Below are 22,859 nucleotides of genomic sequence, written 5' to 3' on the forward strand. Positions count from 1 at the left end.
TATTATTTCTTTCTAATTAAAGTTTCCTAGATATGTGATGTATTTGTATTTAAATTGCATTTCCACAAACATTTTCAATAACTTTTGAATGTCAATGATAGAAATTTATTATATTCTTTCATATTATTTATTTGGTACAAACTACATTAAGGAAATAAAAACAAAGCTGAGATCTGTCATGAATATGCACAAAGTGACTCAACATTTCCCATTATAGACCTTAAGAACAATGTTTCTTTTGTTTTACTCCATCATCTAATCAATGAAAAGAAAATCTTAGTTGTTTTACTCTGAGCTCTGATTGGAGTATAGGTTTTTATTTACATCATTGCTGTTTCAACCAATAATTATAAAGTAATCATGATAGCGCATCCTTCCATCCTTCCTTCAGTCATGTCTGACTCTGTGATCCCATGGCCTGTCGCCTGCCAGGCTCCTCTGTCTGTGTTGCCATTTGCCGTTTCCTACTCTAGGGGATCTTCCCTGCTCAGAGATCAAACCGACCTCTCTTGCATGTCCTGCACTCTCAGTGTATTCTTTACCACTAGCGCCACCTGGAAGCCCAGTCATGATAGCATTTATATTTGTATATGTGATTAAAAAATTTTTTATGAACTTAACATTTTTTTTTTAATCTCTATTAGTGTAATGTGCATTTGGTTTCACAACGTTTGTCCTGTTATCTTTATTCAGTAATATTAACAGTTGATTTAATCGCATTTCTCTTAATGATTTATATCTGAACATCTCATTTTTGTTTTCAACAGCTGAAGATGCATGTGGAGGAACAATGAGAGGATCTAGTGGCATCATATCAAGCCCTAGTTTTCCTAATGAGTACCATAACAATGCTGATTGCACTTGGACCATTGTAGCAGAACCTGGGGATACAATTTCACTCATATTTACTGATTTCCAAATGGAAGAAAAGTATGATTACTTAGAAATAGAAGGTTCTGAGCCACCTACAATATGGTAAGTAGACAATCTCTATCAACTTAGCATTGATGTAATTGCCTGAGGCAAAATTGGGATTGAAAAACAACTATATTTGGGCCTTTAAAGAATTAGAAATCTTAAAAAATTAACAGATGCAGGAAAATTATAGGGAGTGGTTATCAGAGCTGAGGAAATTTTGAAGATTGGGTACTGATATATAGAGTGGAATTTTGAAAGATGAAGCATCTCATCAACTATTTCTTTATCACTCAGTCAATGAAAAATAATTTGATTGTATCAAAACTTGTAAAAGGAAATGAGTTGTTCCTACAGTTTTCTGTTCCTTAGTGTGTCAGTTCATATTTGGCATTTCTTTTCAAATTAATTCAATAGTCTTGGAAATAATTTGCCTTTGGTTTTGTAAGTAGATCTTTTATATACCCTATTATTTGAAGGCAAAAATTAAACACTATGATATGGGTGAATATGATCTGATCTGTTTCTTTAGAAACTCAAGACATGGTCTCATGAAACTGCAGAGTTTTCAAAACATAATTTTAGGTTATAATATTTTTTAAAAGAAAATACATTTTTATGCTGTTTTAAAAATTTTTATGCACTGTTATCATTGAAGTGTAAAGTAAAATCAATAATTGAGTGAAGAATGGTGGAATTAGTGAAATGAAGTCATAGGTAAAATCTAGACTAAAAGGGTCTTTTAAGAAATGTAAAAATTTGATATGAATACTGAGAATTTATTGAAGGATTTTTATCAAAATCAATTAAATTAAGAGGTTTGCATTTTCAAATGATGATTCTTACTGAAGTATAGAGATTGATTTGAAGTGAGGCTAGATTAGCTATAAGAAAACCTCTTAAGAGGTGATTGCTCTAATTCAAGAAAAAAATAATTATAGCTTGTATTAGGATGATATTGATGGTGATAAAGAAGTAGAATGCATTGATAGATATTTAGGAGGTATAGTGATAAAGGCCTCTGTAATGAAGAATGCTAAAGAAGGTGGTGTTCTAATAAAACATAATTTTCTGGCTTGCTTAAATTGATGAAGGCCAGAGATATACTCACTGAGTTGGAAAATGTTGAAGGAAGGTCAAGTTTCAAATAGGAATGCTATGATTATTGAGAGTTGTTTTAGATATAAGTAGTTTGAAGTCTCTTTGAGACATATTAAAGCCGTCTGATAGACAGTATCTATTTATATGATTCAATAGCTGTGAGTAAGAAGCACGACTGATATGTATTTGATATTGATGGTAATAAAACAAAAAGACATTGATAGGAGTCTAAAACAGAGAGATAGGAGGAAATAAAGGGATAAAGCAAGAGAAGTATGAAGAAGAAAGAATAAGACAACATTGCAGATTGCCATTTAAAGGGCACTAGGTAAATGTGTGTGTGTTTCTTTTGTGACCCCATGGATTGTAGCCCACCAGGCTCCTCTGTCTATGGGATTTTCCAGGCAAGAATACCGAAGTGGGTAGCTTTTTCCTTCTTCAGGGGATTTTCCTGACTCAGGGATCAAACCCAGGTCTCCTGCATTGCAGGTGGATTCTTAACTGCTGAGCCACCACAGAGGCCCATATGTTATATGCAAACACATAAATCAGATATACACACACATGTACACATTAGTGTGTGTATCTATGTATATATGTATACACACACATATATGGTATATTATCTTTCATATTTTGGAATATATACATTTTATATATATATATATATATATATGCTAATGGCTTCCCTGGTGGCTCAGCGGTAAATAATCCGTCTGCCAATGCAGGAGACATGGGTTCATTCCCTGGGTTGGGAAGATCCCCTAGAGAAGGAAATGGCAACCCACTCCAGTATTTCCACTTGGAAAATCCCATGGACAGAGGAGCTTGGTGGACTCCAGTCCGTGGAGTTGCAAAAGAGTTGGACATGACTTAGCGACTAAACAACAACAGACAAATATATGCTAATAATTCCAAATTTAACAGTATTCCTCTTTTGGTGTTTTATTTTTTTTTTTGTAATAGCTACATCAGAATTACCTTCAGTGTTTGTTAAAGTGCAAATTTATAAGCTCCTGCACAAATGTATTGATTTATATGCTATAGACATGAAATCAGTAGTCTGTAAACTAGATTATTCCACTCATTGCTATGGCAAATAAAACAGTAAGTTTGGTTTTATCAATATTGTGATTCGGTCAATATAACTGTCCTATAAGCCATCCTACAAGAGCTAAAATATTTCTTACACTCAAAAAATTGAAAGTCAAATTAACATGGTATATGAAACTAATCAGACTAATTATGTAATACATACATTTATGTATATGGTATGGATTTACTTAATGGATAGCACAAAGATTGTGTTAGTGAATCAACAATTATCCAAATAAATAAGATAAATTAATTAGAAGTAACTGACTGTAATTTCATTCTACAAAATAAATATTACATATACTAATCCTATCAAACAGGTATTTCTCTTTACCACCTTATTTATGACAATTATGAGACTAAAATGCACAATGAAGAAGCTGTGGTTCTGCATATTATTGCTTATTCACAGCAGTAAAATAATTTGATTAACTATGTATTATGGTTCTATAATTTTGAATTAACATCCATTGCTGTGATAAGAGAATTTAACATAAGATCTACCTTCTTAGCAAAATTTTAAGTGTATAATACAGTGTTCTTAACCATAGGCACAATATTGAACAGCAGATCTGTAGAACAGAACTTACCTGATTTATATAACTAAAACTTTAATTCTCGTGGATAGCAAATCTCCATTTCCTTTCCTCCCAGCCACTGGCAAATACCATTACACTCTCAGTTTCTGTAACTATGTAAGATATCTCATATAACCAAAATCATGCAGTGTTTGTCCTTCTGTGGCTGGCTTATTTCACTTAATGTAATGTCCTCAAGTTTCATCCATGTTGTTGATTATAGCAGGATTCTTATTTCCTAAGGTTGAATGTTACTTTTTTATATGTGTATGCTACATTTTTCTTACCCATTCTTCCAACTTGGTTGCCTCTCTTTAGACAAATAGAGTACTCATAAAATGGTAAGAGCCAGAGGGATTTTAAGGATCCAGCTGTCCAGGGTTCTTCTGTGAGGGAAATCTGTTTTGAGGCTTACTGTGTATCTTGAAAATTCAGGATGAAAACTGAGATCTTCTATTAGTTACTGCAGTGTACTTTTTGACAAAAGTAATTCTTGTTATGCATACAACCAGGGCTTTCTCAAAAATATATGCCATCTATCAGTAAAACATTTTGAAAGCCTGAAACTCTGACATATGAGTGGCACCATAATGGATTAATGCTTTTAAATACCTAAAGTTCCTATTAGATATTTAGTTGATACCTAAATATGAGTTTGCATCAAACAAAACTTCTTATAGATATCTAAGAATCACTGATATGGTTAATTTACCATTTTTAGTACTTCTAAATGTATTTTTTTCTACCTTAAGGAACACCTGTTTGACACTGCACCTAGAAGAGGTAACACTGTACATGCCTTGCTCATCCACCAAAATAAGAATTACATAATAGATGAAATCAGAATTAACACAAATAACTGAGAACTACTGAGAGAAGCATTTTGAAAGTTTTCTGAAAAGACCACTTCAATTTAAGTACATGATATTTCCTTTCTGACTTCTTTTTCATAGTACTCTTAAAAAAATTGGAGTATAATTGCTTTACAGTGTTGTATTGCTTTCTTCTATACAGCAAAGTGAATCATTTATATATATATATATATATATATATATATATATATATATATATATGTATCCCCTCTTTTTTAGATTTACTTCACATTTAGGTTACAAAAGAGCACTGAAGAGAGTTCCCTGTGCTATAAACTAGGTTTCCTTAGTTATCTATTCTGTGCATGATAGTGTATATATGTCGATCTCTGTCTCCCAAATCATTCCACCCACTCTTCCCAGCTTGGTATCCATAAGTTTTATCTCTACATGTTTGTCTTTATTTCTGCTTTGAAAATAAGTTCATCTGTACCATTTTTCTAGATTCCACATAAAAGTGATATATAATATGATTTTTTTTCTCTTTCTGACTTACTTCACTCTGTATGTCAGTCTCACGGTCTATTCACCCCTCTGCAAATGATATTGTTGTGTTCCTCTTTTATGGCTTAGTAATATTCTATTGAACCACCTCAGTTATGGTGAATATATGTGTAAATATATATATATACATATATATATATGATAAACATGGGTTATCTTAAGTGACTTGGGTGTAGCCCTGCTAGACACTGAGGGCTGGATGAAATGAATTGGTCTGAAAGTGAGTGAAAGTCGCTCAGTCGTGTCCGACTCATAGACTATACTAGGAATTCTCCAGGCCAGAATACTGGAGTGGGTAGCCTTTCCCTTCTCCGTGGGATCTTTCCAACCCAGGGATCGAACCCAGGTCTCCCGCATTGCAGGCAGATCCTTTACCAGCTGAGCCACAACAGAAGCATATATACATATACACACACATTGAATAAAGTACGGAAAACCACTAGGTCATTCAGGAGTGACCTAAATCAAGAAAGAAGAGAAACGAAAGGCAAAGGAGAAAAGGAAAGATATATCTATCTGAATGCAGAGTTCCAAAGAATAGCAAGGAGAGATAATAAAGCCTTCCTAAGTGAACAATGCAAAGAAATAGAGGAAAACAATAGACTGGGAAAGACTAGAGATCTTTTCAAGAAAATTAGAGATACCAAGGGAACATTTCATGCAAAGATGGGCACAATAAAGGACAGAAATGGTATGGACCTAACAGAAGCAGAAGATATTAAGAAGAGGTGGCAAGAATACCCAAGAACTATACAAAAAAGATCATAATGACCTAGACAACCATGATAGTGTGACCACTCACCTAGAGTCAACATCCTGGAGTGCAAAGTCAAGTGGGTCTTAGGAAGCATCACTATGAACAAAGCTGGTGGAGGTGATAGAATTCCAGTTGAGCTATTTCAAATCCTAAAAGATGATGCTGTGAAGCTGCTGCACTCAGTACTCCAGCAAATTTACAAAGCTCAGCAGTGGCCACAACTGGAAAAGTTCATTTCTCATTCCATTCCCAAAGAAAGGCAATGCCAGTGAATGTTCAAACTACCACACAATTGCACTCATTTCACATGCTTGCAAGATAATGCTCAAAATCCTTCAAGCTCAGCTTCAACAGTACATGAACTGAGAACTCCCAGATGTACATGCTGGATTTAAAAAGGGCAGAGGAACCAGAGATCAATTTGCCAATGTCCCCTGAGTCTTAGAAAAAGCAAGGAAATTCCAGAAAAGCATCTACTTCTACTTCATTACTATGCCAAAGACTTTGACTGTGTGGATCACAAAAAACTAGAATATTCTTAAAGAGATGGGAATACCAGACCACCTTACCTGCCTCCTAAGTAACCTGTATGCAGATCAAGAAGCAATAGTTAGAACCAGTCATGGAACATAGAACTAACTAGTTCAAAAGTGGGAAAGGAGTACATCAAGGCTGTATACTGTCACCCTGCTTATTTAACCTCTATGCAGAGTACATCATGCAAAATGCTGGGCTGGATGAAGATCAAGCTGGAGAAAAGATTGCTGCGAGAAATATCAATAACCTCAGATATGCAGATGGCACCGCCCTAATTGCAGAAAATGAAGAGAAACTAAAGGGTGTCCTAATGAGGATGAAAGGAGAGTGAAAAAGCTGGCTTAAAACTCAACATTTAAAAAAAGCTGAGATCATGTCATCCAGTCCCATCACTTCATGGCAAATAGATGGGGAAAAAAATGGAAGCAGTGACAGATTTTATTTTCTTTGGCTCCAAAATCACTGTGGATGGTGACTGCAGCCAGGAAATTAAAAGATACTTGCTTCTTGGAAAAAAAAAAAAAAAAACTTTGACAAACCTAGACAGTGTATTAAAAAGCAGAGACATAATTTTGCAACCAATTGTCCATATAGTCAAAGCTGTGATTTTTCCAGTAATCATGTATGGGTATGAGAGTTGGACCATAAAGAAGGCTGAACTCGGAGGAATTGATGCTTTCAAACTGTGATACTGGAGAAGAGTCTTGATAGTCCTTTGGACAGCAAGGTGATCAAACCAGTCAATCCTAAAGGATATCAGCCCTGAATATCCATTGGAAAGACTGATGCTGAAGCTGAAACTCCAGTACTTTGGCCGTCTGATTCAAAGATGGCAAGAGCTGACTCATTGGAAAAGACGGTGATGCTGGGCAAGACTGAAGGCAGGAGGAGAAGGGGGTGACAGAGGATGAGATGGCTGGATGACACATTCAGTGGAAATGAGTTTCAGCAAACTCAAGGAGATAGTGAAGGACAGGGGAGCCTGGTGTTCTGCAGTCCGTATGGTCACAAAGAATTAGACATGACTAAGCAACTGAACAATAACAACAACATATATACATATTTGTACCACATGCATACTTACCACATCTTCTTTATCCATTCTTCTATTGATGGGCATTTATACTGTTTCCATTTCCTGGCTATTGTAAATAGTGCTGCTGTGAACATTGAGGTCTGTGTATCTTTTTGAATTATGATTTTTTCCAGGTATGTGCCCAGGAGTGAAATTTCTGGGTCATATCACAGTTCTGTTTTTATTTTTCTTGAAGACCTCCATAATGTTCTCCATAGTGGCTGTACCAATTTACATTCCAGCGAACAGTGTCAGAGAGTTCCCTTTTCTCTACACCCTATACAGCATTTATTTTTAAAAATATATTTTGATTGTAGGAAAACTGCTTTACAGTGTTGTGTTGGTTTCTGCCATACAACAGCAGTAATCAGCCATAATTAAATATGTATCACTTCCCTCTTGAGCCTCCCTCCTATTCCCCATGCTGTCTCTCTAGGTCATTACAGAGTTCCAAGCTGGACTCCCTGTGTTCTATAGCATCTTCTTACTCGCTATCTATTTTACACATGATAGTGTATATATATTGATTCTACTTTCTCCATTCACCCCACTCGTTCCTTCTCCCATTGTGTCCACAAGTCATTTCTCTATATCTGCATATCTATTCCTTCTCTGCAACTTAAGTTCATCAACGCCATTTTTCTCGATTCCATATATATGCATTAATACGTGATAATTGTTTTTGTCTTTCTGACTTATTGTACTCTGTATCACAGGCTCTAGGTTTATCCACCTCACTAGAACTGACTCAAATTCATTCTTTTTAATGACTAAGTAATAGTCCATTATATATATGTACCACATCTTCTTTATCCATTCATCTGTCCACTGAGTATTCATCCATTGACAGATGAATGTCCAGGTTCCTTTCATGTGCTAGCTATGGAGTAAAGAGTGCTGGTATGAACTTTGGGGTACGTGTGTCTTTTTCAATTATGGTGTTCACAGGATATTAGTGAGATTGCTGGTCCATATGGTAGTTTTATTCCTAATTGTTTAAGGAATCTCCATACTGTTCTCTGTAGTGGCTGTCCAATTTATATTCCCATCAACAATTCAAGAGTTTTTCTCTGCAACCTCTCCAGCATTTATTGTTTGTTGATTTTTGTGATTATGGCCATTCTGACTGGTGTGAGGTAATATCTCACTGTTCTTTTGATTTGAATTTCTCTCATAATTAGTGATGTTGAGTATCTTTTCATGTGTTTACTGGCTGTCTGTATGTCTTGTTTGGAGAAGTGTCTATCTAGGTCTTCTGCCCATTTTTTGATTGGACTGTTTTTTTTTTTTTTTTCTGTTACTGAGTTGTATGAGTTGCTTATACACTGCAGATTCCAGCATCTATTGTTTGTAGATATTTTGATAATAGCCATTCTGACCAGCCTGAGGCGTTATCTCATTATAGTTTTAGTTGCATTTCTCTAATATTTAGTGATGTTGAGCATCTTTTCATGTTGTTTCTCACCATCTGTATGGTTTCTTTGGAGAAATGTCTATTTAGATCTTCTCCCCAATTTTTGATTCAGTTTTTTTTTTTTTATTGAGTTGAATGAGCTGTTTGTATATTTTGGATGTTAATCCCTTGTTGGTTGCTTCATTTGCAAATATATTCTCCCGTTCTGAGGGTTGCCTTTATATTTTCTTTATTTATTTTTATTTACTTATTTTTAAAAATTATTTTTATTGGAGTAGAGTTGTTTTACAATATTGTGTTAGTTTCTACTGTATAGAAAAATGAATCAACCATACATATACATATATTCCCTCCCTTTTGAACATCCTTCTGATTCAGGTCACCACCGTGCATCGTGTTGTTTCCTGTGCTCTTTGGTATGTTCTCACTAGTTATCTATTTTATGCATAGTATTGGTGGTATATATGCCGTGGTATATATATATCCATCACAGTCTCCCAATTCTTCCCACTCCCCTCCCCTTTGCTATCCATACATTTATTCTCTAAGACTGTCTCTGTTTCTGCTTCTCAGATAAGATCATCTTTACCATTTATATAAGTGATATTATACAATATTTGTTTTTCTCTTTCTGACTGACTTCTCTCTGTATGACACTCTATAGGTCCATCCATGTCTCTAAAAATAACCTAATCTCATTACTTTTTATGGCTGAGTAATATTCCATTGTAAATATTTACTGCATCATCTTTATGCATTCTTCTATTGATGGTCGTTTAGGCTGCTTCCATGTCCTGGCTATCATAAATAGTGCTGCTGTGAGCATCTATCTTTTTTGAATTATGATTTGCTTCTGGTATATGCCCAGGAGTGGAATTTCTGGGTCATATGATAGTTCTATTTTTAGTTTTTTGAGGAACCTCCATACTGTTTTCCATGTTAGTTGTTTCGGTTTACACTCTACTAAAGTGTAGGAGGGTTCCCTTTTCTCGATACTCACTCCAGCATTTATTGTTTGTAGATTTTTGATAATAGCAAACCTGACCAGTGAGAGGTGGTACCTCACTGTAGTTTTGCTTTGTATTTCTCTAATAATTATAATAGCAATGTTGAGCATCTTTTCATGTGCTTGTTGGTCATCTGTATGTATGTTGAATTTTATTAAATACTTTTTCTACATCTGTTGAGATGATCATGTGTTTTTTTGTTTTTTCTTTTTCTTGATATGGTGTGTCACATTGATTGCTTTGTATGTATTGGATCATCCTTCTGACCTTGGAATGAATCCACCCAGGTCAAGGTGTATGATACATTTTAGGTGTTTTTTTTATTTGGTCTGCCAATGTTTTGTTCAGAATCTTTGCGTGTATATTCATCAAAGATACTGACCTATGATTTTCCTTTTTGGTAGTGTCTTTGTTTTTGGTATCAGGGTGATGATGGCTTCATAGAATGACTTTGAGAATAGCCTTCTTTAATGTTTTGGAAGAAATTTGAGATGGATTGGTATATTTTGATATTTTTTGCATGTTTGGTAACTTTTCCCAGTTAAGCTATCCAGTCCTGAATTTTGTTTACAAGGGGATTTTTTTTTTTAAATAACAGATTCTATTTCACTTGTAGTGATCAGTCTGTTCAAATTATCTTTTTCTTCTTGATTCATTTTTGATTTGTTGGCATTTAGTTGTTCATTGTATTCTCTTATTTATTTATTTATTTTTGGTATATCTTTTATAGGTTGTTATTTCTCCTCTTTCTATTCTTATTTTATTTGGGTCTCTCTATTCTTCTTCATGAGTCTGGGCAGAAGTTTGTTGATTTTGTTTATCCTTTCAAAGAATTAGCTTTTGTTTTTATTGATTTTCCCCCCCTGTTTTATGAATGTCTAATCTATTTCCTCTTTTATTTTTTCTTTTTTTTTTTCTTCTGCAAACCTTAGGTTTTGTTTGTTCCTCTTTTTCTAATTCTTCTAGGTGGTAGGTTAGGTTGTTATCTGAGATTTTTCTTGTTTTTTGAGGAAGGCCTGTATTGCATGAAATTCCTTCTTAAAGCTGCTCTTGTTGCATCTCACAGATTTGTTTGGATTTGTTTTGTCATTTTTGTCAAGTATCTGTTTTTTTTTCCAGTCTTATTGAGATATAATTGACACACAGCACTATGTAAGTGTACAACATAATGATTTGACTGATGTACATCGTGAAATGATTATCACAGTAAGTTTAGTGAACTCCATCATCTCATAAAGATACAAAATTAAAGAAAAGACAGAAAAGATTTTCCATTGTGATGAGAACTCTTAGAATTACTCTAATATATAATGTATAACAATCTTAATTATATGTATGTAATACTGTACATTGCATCACTAGTACTTAATTGTCAAAGTATTTTCAAATTTTTTTCTTTGATTTCACCATTGATCCATTGTTTTTTTAGTCTCATGTTGTTCATTCCACATGTAATCTTTTTTTACTGGTTTGTTTGTTTCTCTTTCTGATTAATTTCTAGTTTCATGACATTTTGTTCAGAAAAGAGGCTTGAAATAATTCCTATCCTCTTTTTGTTGAGACTTGTTCTGTGTCCTATTAGGACACACACAATGTTGTGGTTTTAAGACATCATTATATTTGTTTCTCTTATGTAATCATGAAAGATTCATCATTCTAAATAAAGCATAATGGAAAGTATGGAATTTAATTATCTCTAAATAACTGTTACATGTAAGAGTATTCTAAAAGTTTATAGTATCCTTAAAAGAAAAAAATATATGATAATAAGCAGCCTAGTTTTTATACTTTGTATTATATACTTGAAGAAAGGGGTAAAAGCCCCAAATACAAGATGCTGGTTAGAAGTATTTATGAATTCACAAAATGGAGAACCATTCAGATTGTCGTTGAGAGGGAAACTTACAAAGAATTTTCGGCCCTGAATTGGATGTTGAAAGATTTAATAGTCTTTCAGCCAGTTACATGAAATTCCTTTTCATGCTATATCCATTAATCCTGCCACTTTTTGTTCCAACATTTAGGGAGTAGAATTATGTTCCCCTTAATAGTATATATTCAGACCCAAGTCCCTTGTATCTGTAAATGTGACCTTATTTGGAAATACAATCTTTGCAGATATGTTCAACTTTAGATAAGGTCAGTTTAGATTTTAATGTGGACACTAATCCATTGATTGTCACCATTATTAGAACAAAATTTGCATACAGACATACAGGAAAGAAGAATATGTGATGGTGAGGCAGAGATTGAAATTACGTATCTAGAGCTAAGGACTGACAAGGATTTCCAACAACCTTAACACAAGCTGAGAAGAAGTAAGGCAGGATTATTCAGTGGGACAGAGCATACATAGTGCTGCTGATCCTTGATTTCAAAATTCTGTGTATAGAACTGTGCGATAATAAAATTCTTTTGTCTTAAGATACCTAATTTATGGTACTTTTTGATTAAATTCATTGGGGATTAATGGGTTAACAGTGATTTTCAATAATTCTTTTGAGTTTCAGAGGACACATAAAGGTATAATTAAGCTCTTTCATACAGTATATAAAATTTGTTCAAGGATTCAATGGAAACTTTCATTTAAGAAGTGCTGAAATCCATCTGTTTGGCAGGCATCACTCAGTATATGCACCAGAGGCCATACATATTGAGTGTTAATGAAAAAGATCCAATAGGAGCACTTGCCCACAGTGCCAAAGAATGAGGCAGAAGATGCTATATTCAAGCCTAGAGAAAGAGTGTGTTTACTTGAGAGTGGTAGAATGTAAAGAAAGGAAAATATTTAAAAATATCAAGGCAGTTTATTATAAATTTAAAAGACATTAATATCTTATATGTATAGTTTGGAAGATAGTCACTCCAGGTTTCTCTGCAACAATACACTTAAATAAGAATACCCTGTTATAAGTGATTAAGAAGTCAGACTGTCATAATAGAGAAATCAGTGGTTTAAGTGACTCTTCAAAGAAATCCAAAAAATAATGTTGAATTTTTCACTTCAATAAAAATTTGGAGCATGTCCTTCTAGTGTGTAGCTCTTCAGCTCTATCATGCCTATGTGATTTGCCTTCATCTAAGTTTGTAAAAATAACACGGATATCCTATTTCTCATACTTAAAGCATTTCATTTTTCTTTAGCCAATATGTAAAATCCTTTAAACTTACTGTGTTACTTCAATCTTCAAATGCAGATTTGGCAGCCCCTCTCTCTATATAATATACTCTCTACTTAGGAAGAAAAAGATAAAACTAACTTGAGTTGAAGAAAAATGAATGTTTAAATGAATTGTTCTGGTAATTATTTCACTACTGCTAGGAAGCTCACTGAAAATAAGATTACCTGTGGTGAAAATATAAATGTAGATTTTATGTTAATACAATAATTTAAACTTTGCTAATCTTATAATTATTAAGAATATATTTACCAAAATATTTTCTCCAATATGTACTGAATAATGATATTTGTTTTGAGAAATTCCAAGTTATTTTTACAATCTCAGTCATTTGTTTTATTTTAATACTTGATTTCTAGGGATAGCCTAGGATAATATTAGGTTGGCCAAAAAGTTCCTTTGAAATTTTCTGTGAGATGTCATGGAAAAGCTTGAATTGAACCTTTTGGCCAACCCAGTAAATATTTTTTGGAAACATAAAGGGCCAAAAAAAAAAAAAAATACCTTCAAATATACTTCCTGCATCAGGATTGCTAAAATGTTGTTCTAATCCTTGTCCAAAGTAGCATTTCTGTTAATCTAAAATACATGCTGCCTGTGAAACAAAAGATGTTCTCACAGGTTTTACATCCATAATCTTGGATGTTTCAGAAAGTAACAGGTACAAATTAACTAGTGTTCAAATCTTCCTGCCCGCACCCCCTCACCCCCCACCTTTTGCCCTTTGCTTTAAAAGGAGACCTGACTTGATTTCTTATATGTAGTGATCTGATTCTGAAGGTGTTTGGTGAATACATCTTCTCTATGGCATTTACGTATAGATGTAATTCTTATGAGGATCTTGTCCATCCCTTACTCTTCAAATAGAATAAGAAAGTGATGCAGTGGTTTTAGCTAACTCACAATATTTTCAAAATAATTTTCTCAAAGAGAAACAAAATAAAATAAAATATAGACTTTATAACAAAGATTTCCACTTTTATTAAAGCCCATATGGGCATTAAAAATTAATCAAAATGAAGCTTTTCAACCCCTCAAATTTATACAAAAGCAGGATGACTAAAATAAGGAAAATAAAGTCATGGTATAATTTGTTTTATGTTCATATATTTTAACGAAAGGTAAGCTGAACTTTCATTTGGTTAGCTTATGATTTTCTTTTTAATTTAAGAATCTTTTGAAGCAAAGAACATATTTCATGTTTACTTTACTAAATTGGAATTTTTTAAACAATGGAAGTCTATGCAATACACAATGGATTTCTTAAGAATCAGTACCATAAAAGAATACTTAATCTATTTTATCTGAAATTTGTCTCAAGGGGATCTGTATGGCATATGGGAAAAGGGAGTATATACTATATTCCCCAACCAACAAGAAGAGCTGGGAAAGTGATGCAATATAAAACTCCAGGAGACTCCAGGTATATTATGGTCTATGTCAGTGGCACCTGTTTCTGTTGTATAGTGTACAGCTAGTATGACTGTAAATGGTCTCCTTTTTGTATTGAGTGTAGTTTCTTGCCAGGATGGTCTTCCTCTATCCAGACTGTGAATGAAAAGCTTTTAAATCAGCTCTGTTTTGATGAGTGAACATCCTTTCCTAACTTCAAACTCCCCTCCTTTGTTTTTGTTTTAGATTTTACTTATTTTTTCACATTAAAACTCTAATTAGGCATCTCAGAAAACAAAGACATAATCTTCTGCTGGAAGCATGCATTCTTTTGGATTTCTCCCATGTCAAAAATGCTATGAGTCTCAAATTCAATCTCCAATATTAGAAATTTCTGACTTTTTTTATTGTCCACTCCAACTAGTTCAGTTACTGGTTGATACATTCCTTGCTATCTCTTCTCATCTAAGTGATGTTGAGCTAGCTTCTTTTCATCTGTAGTCTTTCTTGTGTATTAGAGATATTTCTTAACTAGTTTTTCTGACTCTACCCTTCCACTCACTTCTTGTCATAATGTCTTCCTAGACTAACACAAAAGGCTGAGTGTTATTATAACCGTAGTTTACAGTTCTATCTCAAATTGAAGAAAGTAGGGAAAACCACCAGGCCATTCAGGTATGATATAAATCAAATCCCTTATAACTATACAGTGGAGGTGATGAATACATTTAAGTGATCATATCTGGTAGACAGAATGCCTGAAGAACTTTGGATGGAGGTTTGTAACACTGTACAGGAGGTGGTGACCAATACCACTCCAAGAGAAAGAAAAACAAGAATGAAAAGTGGGCATCCAGTGAGGCCTTACAAATAGCTAAGAAAAGAAGAGAAGCAGAAAGCAAAGGAGAAAGGAAAGATATACCAGCTGAATGCAGAGTCCCAAAGAATAACAAGGAGAGATAGGAAAGCCTTCTTAAGTAAACAGTGCAAAGAAATAGATAAAAGCAATAGAATGGGAAAGACTAGAGAAAATTGGAGATACCAAGGCAAAATTTCCTGCAAAGATGAGCATAATAAAGGACAGAAATGGCAAGGACCTAACATAAGCAGAAAAGATTAAGAGAGGTGGCAATAATACACAGAGGAATTATTAAAAAAAAAATAAAGTCTTAATGACTCAGGTAACCATGATGGTGTCGTCACTCAGCTAGAGCCAGATATCTTGGAATGTGAAGTCACGTAGGAAGCATTACTATGAACAAAGCTAGTGGATGTGATGAAATTCCAGCTGAGCTATTTCACATCCTAAAAGATGATGGTTTTAAAGTGCTTCCATTCAGTATGCAACAAATTTGGAAAACTCAGCATGGGCCACAGAACTAGAAAAGGTCAGTTTTCATTCCAGTCGCAAAGAAGGGCAATGCCAAAGAATGTTCAAACTTCCACACAATTGCATGCACTTCACATGCTAGCAAAGTAATGCTCAAAATTCTCCAAGCTCGGCTTCAGCAGTATGTGAACCGAGAACTTCCAGATGTTGAAGCTGGATTTAGAAAAGAGGAACCAGAAATCAAATTGCCGACATCTGTTGGAACATAGAAAAGGCAAGAGAATTCCAGAAAAACATCTGCTTTATTGACTAAGCCAAAGCCTTTGACTGTGTGGATCTCAGCCAACTGTGGAAATTTCTTAGAGATGGGAACACCAGACCACCTGACGTGCCACCTGAGAAATCTGTATGCAGGTCAAGAAGTAACAGTTAGAACCGGACATGGGACAATGAACTGGTTCCAGATTGGGAAAGGAATACGTCAAGGCTGTATATTGTCACCCTGCTAATTTAACTTACATGCAGAGTACATCATGCAAAATGCTGGGGTGGATGAAGTACCAGCTGGAATCAAGATTGCCAGGAGAAATATCAATACCCTCAAGATATGCAGATGACACCACCCTTATGTCAGAAAGCAAAGAGGAACTAAAGAGCCTCTTGATGCAAGTGAAAGAGGAGATTGAAAAAGTTGGCTTAAAACTCAATATTCAGAAAACTAAGATCATGGCATCCGGTCCCATCACTTCATGGCAAATAGATGTGGAAACAATGGAAACATGACAGACTTTATTTTCTTGGGCTCCAAAATCACTGCAGATGGTGACTGCAGCCATGAAATTAAAAGACACTTGCTCCTTTCAGGAAAAGCTATGACCAACCTAGACAGCATATTAAAAAGCAGAAACATTACTTTGCCAACAAAGGTACATATAGTAAAAGCTATGGTTTTTTCCAGTAGTCAGGTAGGGATGTGAGAGTTGGACCGTAAAGGAGCCTGAGTGCCAAAGAATTTATGCCTTTTAATTGTGGTGCTGGAGTGAATTGTGGTGCTGGAGAATACTCTTGAGAGTCCCTAGGACAGCAGGGAGATCAAACCAGTCAGTCCTGAAGGACATCAACCCTGAATATCACTTGAAGACCTAAAGCTGTAACTCAAGCTCCAATTTTTTGGCCACATGACGTGAGGAACTGACTCATCAGAAAATACCCTGATGATGGGAAAGATTGAGAGCAGGAAGAGAAGGAGATGACAGAGGATGAGCTGGTTGGAAAGCATCACCAACTCAATGGACATGAGTTTTAGCAAAGTTCAGGAGATACTGCAGTTGATGGGATTGTAAAAAGTTGGACATGACTTAGCAACTGGACAGCATCGACGTAGTTCTATTATAATCCATTCATTTCTAATCCACTGTATATTTATAAGAGTATGATTTAATGAGGTAAAATTTGCTTCAGATTTTATTTATAAATATTAAGAAAGATCATTTAATATTTTAAAAATAAAAGCATTATTGTATATACCACATTGTACCTCTACCACTAAATTTTTGGATTAGCTTATGCAAATGCTTACTCCCTCTGGGTTTTACACTTTTCCTATGCTTTTTAAGATCAAAGGAAAGTTTATATTTTCTGGTTGTAAAACCCCCTCAAACTGGTAGATACTTAATGTTGATCTTCTAGGTGTTATAACACTGTCCTCTGGCTTTAATTTATAATTTAAATTATCTTAGACTTTAAATTATGAAGGATTAGACTAATGTTACAATTGGTTCACAAATATGTCCTTGAACATAACAGTAAAAGATTTAATATAGACAATTTTGATAAATAGGTATCAACTTCAAAAGGTTAATTATTACCACAAAAATTCTTAATCAGCATATCTACACAGATTACTTACTGTATATGTAGTGTCCATGAATTTATCTTAGGTCTCATTGAATAAGTTTTTATTTTCATGTTCTTACTGCTCTGTTTAAAGACTGAGATGTATGAGTTTGCATATTACTTTATACGGTAACATCTTTTGCTGTCTTTGTTTTGCTTAAACTCCCTCAAGCTTCAAGGGTGATTTATAGTGATAATGCTCAATAGGAATGCAGTAGGTGTAGAGACCAGAAGAAATTCTGACTTCTTGATGCACATTTTTGATGTCTCTTATTTTTACATGTCAAATCATCTTTGATTAAATGGCAGAATTTACCAAATTTTCAGCTTTTATGTTTCTAGTAGAAAATATTGATTTTTACAGGAGATCACTGATACACTGCTTTTAATTTTTTTAGGTACCTTGTCATTTCTAACAGTGACACACTGTGCAAAATATTTTTATCCTGTTTGTTTTCATGCAAGGGTCAGTATCAGCATGATCCTTAACTGTGTTGATATTTAGTACCACTTAAATAGGTTGAAATAGATGAGGTATTTTGAATACTATAGGCATATTTCATGACCATTGTTTTCAATGAGTCTCTTTCAAATATTAAATCTTTTACCTCTCTTTTGATGAGAATGAATTAACCCAAGGCACTATTAGATCTGGTACTATTGTCTATATGTGCTTTTTGAAAATATTTCATAGTAATCTTAAGCATAAAATATTTAATACTTTGGATGGTTATATGAAATCATTTCAGATGTTTAAAAAATTGATAATGCAACAGAGATTATACTTAGCCTGTTTAAATAAGTGGAAAAAACTGAAGGAAACAGTTATAAGTTATTAATGGAAGGAATTTGGCTCAAGATAAGTAGATTCTTTCAATGACTAATGATTACCCCCAAAATAGATGACTTTTTATAGGCAGTAAGATGCTTTCTTTGAAAAGCTGTGTACAGAGGTAAACAATTGATTACTGGTAATAAAGGATTCATAAAATGAATAGTGATTATTCAATATGACTATTAAAATAGCCTTTAATGTAGGGCTTCTCTTTGACAACTCAGCAGTTTTTCCCGAGTGTTACTGATATTAAACGATGTGTTCATCAAATACAACTTCATCTAGCCTGAATTTTTCTTAAACTGTGCTTGCTACAATACCAGCCATTTAGCCATTCATTAGTCATCTCAGTCTTAAAAATGTATGCCACTATCAAAAGCAAAATTACAATAAATAAGATGAAGTAAAGATTGAAAACACTATTTAAACTTAGTATTTGAGCCATTTAAAATAATATTAAAACATATTTCATGTTCATTCCCTCTAAAGGACTTGCCAATTATAAAATCTTTCTACTTTTATATCAGTTCAGTTCAGTCACTCAATCGTGTCTGATTATTTGCAACCCCATGAACTGCAGAACGCCAGGCTTCCCTGTCCATTACCAACTCTCGGAGCTTACTCAACTCATGTCCATCGAGTCAGTGATGGCATTCAACCATTTCATCCTCTGTCGTCCCCTTCTCCTCCCACCTTCAATCTTTCCCAGTATCATGATCTTTTCCAGTGAGTCAGTTCTTTGCATCAGGTGGTCCAAGTATTGGAGTTTCAGCTTCAGCATCAGCCATTCCAATGAATGTTCAGGTATGATTTCCTTTAGGATGGACTGGTTGGATCTCCTTGCAGTCCAAGGGACTCTCAGAGTCTTCTCCAACTCCACAGTTCAAAAGCATCAGTTCTTTGGCCCTCAACTTTCTTTATACTCCAACTCTCACACAAATACATGACTATTGGAAAAACAATAGCTTTGACTAAATGGGCCTTTGTTGGCAAATTAATGTCTCTGCTTTTTAATATGCTATCTAGGTTGGTCGTAACTTTTCTTCCAAGGAGCAAGCGTCTTTTAATTTCATGGTTGAGGTCATCATCTGCAGTGATTTTGGAGCCCCAAAAATAAAGTCTGTCACTGTTTCCATTGTTGCCTCATTTCTTTGCCATGAAGTGTTGGGACCATATGCCCTGTTCTTAGTTTTCAGAATGTTGAGTTTTAAGACAACTTTTTCACTCTCCTCTTTCACTTTCATCGAGAGACTCTTTAGTTCATCTTTGCTTTCTGCCATAAGGGTGTCATCTGCATATCTGAGGTTATTGATATTTCTTCTGGCAATCTTGATTCCAGCTTGTACTTCATCCACCCCAGCATTTCTCATGATGTACTCTGCATATAAGTTAATTAGGCAGGGTGACAATATACAGCCTTGACGTACTCCTTTCCCAATGTGGAATCAGTCTATTGTTCCATGTCCAGTTCTAACTGTTGCTTCTTGACCTGCATACAGATTTCTCAGGTGGCAGGTCAGGTGGTCTGATATTCTCATCTCTTTAAGAATTTTCCAGTGTTTGTTGTGATCCACACAGTCAAAGACTTTGGTGTACTCAATAAAGCAGAAATAGATGTTTTTCTGGAACTTTCTTGCTTTTTCAATGATCCAGCAGATGTTGGCAATTTGATCTCTGGTTCCTCTGCCTTTTCTAAATCCAGCTTGAACATCCGGAAGTTAACGATTCACATACTGTTAAAGCCTAGATTGGAGAAATTTGATCATTACTTTGCTAGTGTGAGATGAGTATAATTTTGCGGTAGTTTGAACAATCTTTGGCATTGCCTTTCTTTGGGATTGGAATGAAAACTGACCTTTTCCAATACTGTGGCCACTGCTGAGTTTTCCAAATATGCTGGCATATTGAGTGCAGCACTTTCACAGCATCATCTTTCAGGATTCGAAATAGCTCAACTGAAATTCCATCACCTCCACTAGCTTTGTTCGTAGCGATGCTTCCTAAGGCCCACTTGACTTCATATTCCAGGATATCTGGCTCTAGGTGAGTGTTCACACCATCGTGATTATCTGGGTCATGAAGATCTTTTTTGTACAGTTCTTCTGTGTATTCTTACCACCTCTTCTTCTTCTTCTTCTTCTGCTTCTGTTAGGTCCCTACCATTTCTGTTCTTTATTGTACCCATCTTTGCATGAAATGTTCCCTTGACATCTCTAATTTTCTTGAAGAGACCTCTAGTCTTCCCCATTCTGTTGTTTTCCTCTATTTCTTTGCACTGATCACTGAGGAAGGCTTTCTTATCTCTCCCTGCTATTCAGTGGAACTCTGCATTCAAATGGGTATATCTTTCCTTTTCTCCTTTGCTTTTGGCTTCTCTTCTTTTCACAGCTATTTGTAATGCCTAATCAGACAGCCATTTTGCTTTTTTGCATTGTAGGAAAAGTAGGAAGTTAAGAGATATCTGAAGTAACAGACAAGTTTGGCTTTGGAGTACAAAATGAAACATGACAAAGGCTAAGAGTTTTGCCAAGAGATCTCTAGTCTTTCCCATTCTGTTGTTTTCCTTTATTTCTTCGCACTGATTGCTGAGGAAGGCTTTCTTATCTCTCCTTGCTATTCTTTGGAACTCTGCATTCAAATGGGTATATCTTTTCTTTTGTGCCTTGCCTTTTGAGTCTTTCCTTTTCTCATCTTTGTAAGGCCTCCTTGGGCAACCGTTTTGCATTTTGCATTTCTTTTTCTTGGGGATGATCTTGATCACTGGCTCCTGTACAATGTCAGGAACCTCTGTCCATAGTTCTTTAGTCACTCTATCTATCAGAATCCCTTTACTCTATTTCTCACTTCCACCGTATAATCGTAAGGGATTTGATTTAGGTCATACCTGATTGGTGGAGTGTTTTTCCCTTCCTTCTTCAATTTAAGTCTGAATTTGGCAATAAGGATTTCATGATCTGAGCCACATTCTCCTCTAGGTCTTGTTCTTCTGACTGTATAGAGTTTCTCCATCTTTGGCTTGTATTATAGATTATATTAAATTAATCTATATTAAATATAGACTATATTAAAGGGTATAATCAGTTTGATTTCGATATTGACCATCTGGTGATGTCCATGTGTAGAGTCTTCTCTTTTGTTGTTGGAAGAGAGTGTTTGCTATGACCAGTGCCTTCTCTTGGCAAAACCTGTTAGCCTTTGACCTGCTTCATTTTGTACTCCAAGGCCAAATTTGCCTGTTACTTCAGGTATCTCTTGACTTCCTGATTTTGCATTCCACTCCACTATAATGAAAATAACATCTTTTTTGTATGTTAGTTTTAGAAGGTCTTGTAGATCTTCATAGAACCGTTCAACTTCAGCTTCAGCATTACTATTCGGGGCATAGACTGGGATTATGGTGATAGTGAATGGTTTGCCTTGGAAAAGAACAGAGATCATTCTGTCCTTTTTGAGACTGTATCCTAGTACTGCATTTTGGACTCTTTTGTTGACTATGATGGCTATGGACTGTAGCCCACCAGGCTCTCCGTCAATGGAATTTTCCAGGCAAGAGTACTGAAGTGGGTTGCCATTTTCTTCTCCAGAGGATCTTCCAAACCCAGGGATCGGACCCTGGTCTCCCGCATTGCAGGTGGGCGCTTTACCATCTGAGCCATCAGGGAAGCCCGATAGTCAACAAAATAAAATATTTTACTTTTATATAGGAAAGCATAATATACAGAAAAATATTCATGTCCTTGTAATAAACTTTTCTGGAGAGATTAACAACTTATAATGGCTTTCCTTTCAGGTTAAGTTAAGAAACATTTGTCCAGTATTTTTGGTGGTTTATAGAGAAACTCCATGGCCATGAAACAAAGTAAATAAAACTCTAAAGGATGTCACAAAAGTAGTAAGCACAGGTCTTTAAGTCTCAGCTGTATGGTCTACCAAGTGTTATAACTAACTATAGCATGAAATATTATATGATACATAATTCAATTCATTAAGGTTCTGATTGGAGCAGGCAAAATTTTACATTCTAATTTTCTAGTTATCTAGGTTTCTACAAATGGCATACTATTAAAAACCTGCTGGAAAGGTCTGACTTAAGGTTATACATCCCATAGCTCTTGATAATATTCAGTTCCAAATTGAAATAACTTAATTACATTCTCCAAAGATCCATTTTCAGAGGAGGTGCAGCTGTTGCATTTTCTTTTTTAGAAAGACAATTATAATTACAGGCAACTTGCTTAAGAAGATGGAATTAATAATGCATTACAATTTCAGAAAAACAGATTAAAGTTTTGGTTCATATAGGAAAAAGAGACTGGTGATGATACACCAATAGAAACCAAAATATTCTATGTGTGTATGATTGTGTGCACAC

General features: G+C 34.9%; 1 protein-coding gene across 3 annotated transcripts in view; it reads left to right on the top strand.

Moving 5' to 3' along the window:
* Positions 1–22,859, top strand: part of CSMD3 (CUB and Sushi multiple domains 3) — a 1,326,016-nt gene that overhangs the window by 386,845 nt on the left and 916,312 nt on the right. For all 3 annotated transcript variants that reach the window (XM_061122845.1, XM_061122846.1, XM_061122847.1), the window contains exon 5: positions 768–975. In XM_061122845.1, the coding sequence (XP_060978828.1) occupies positions 768–975 (208 nt within the window). The remainder of the gene's footprint in view (positions 1–767; positions 976–22,859) is intronic.

This window comes from Dama dama, chromosome 21 (genome assembly GCF_033118175.1).
Source record: "Dama dama isolate Ldn47 chromosome 21, ASM3311817v1, whole genome shotgun sequence".
In the NCBI taxonomy this organism is placed as follows: Eukaryota; Metazoa; Chordata; class Mammalia; order Artiodactyla; family Cervidae; genus Dama; species Dama dama.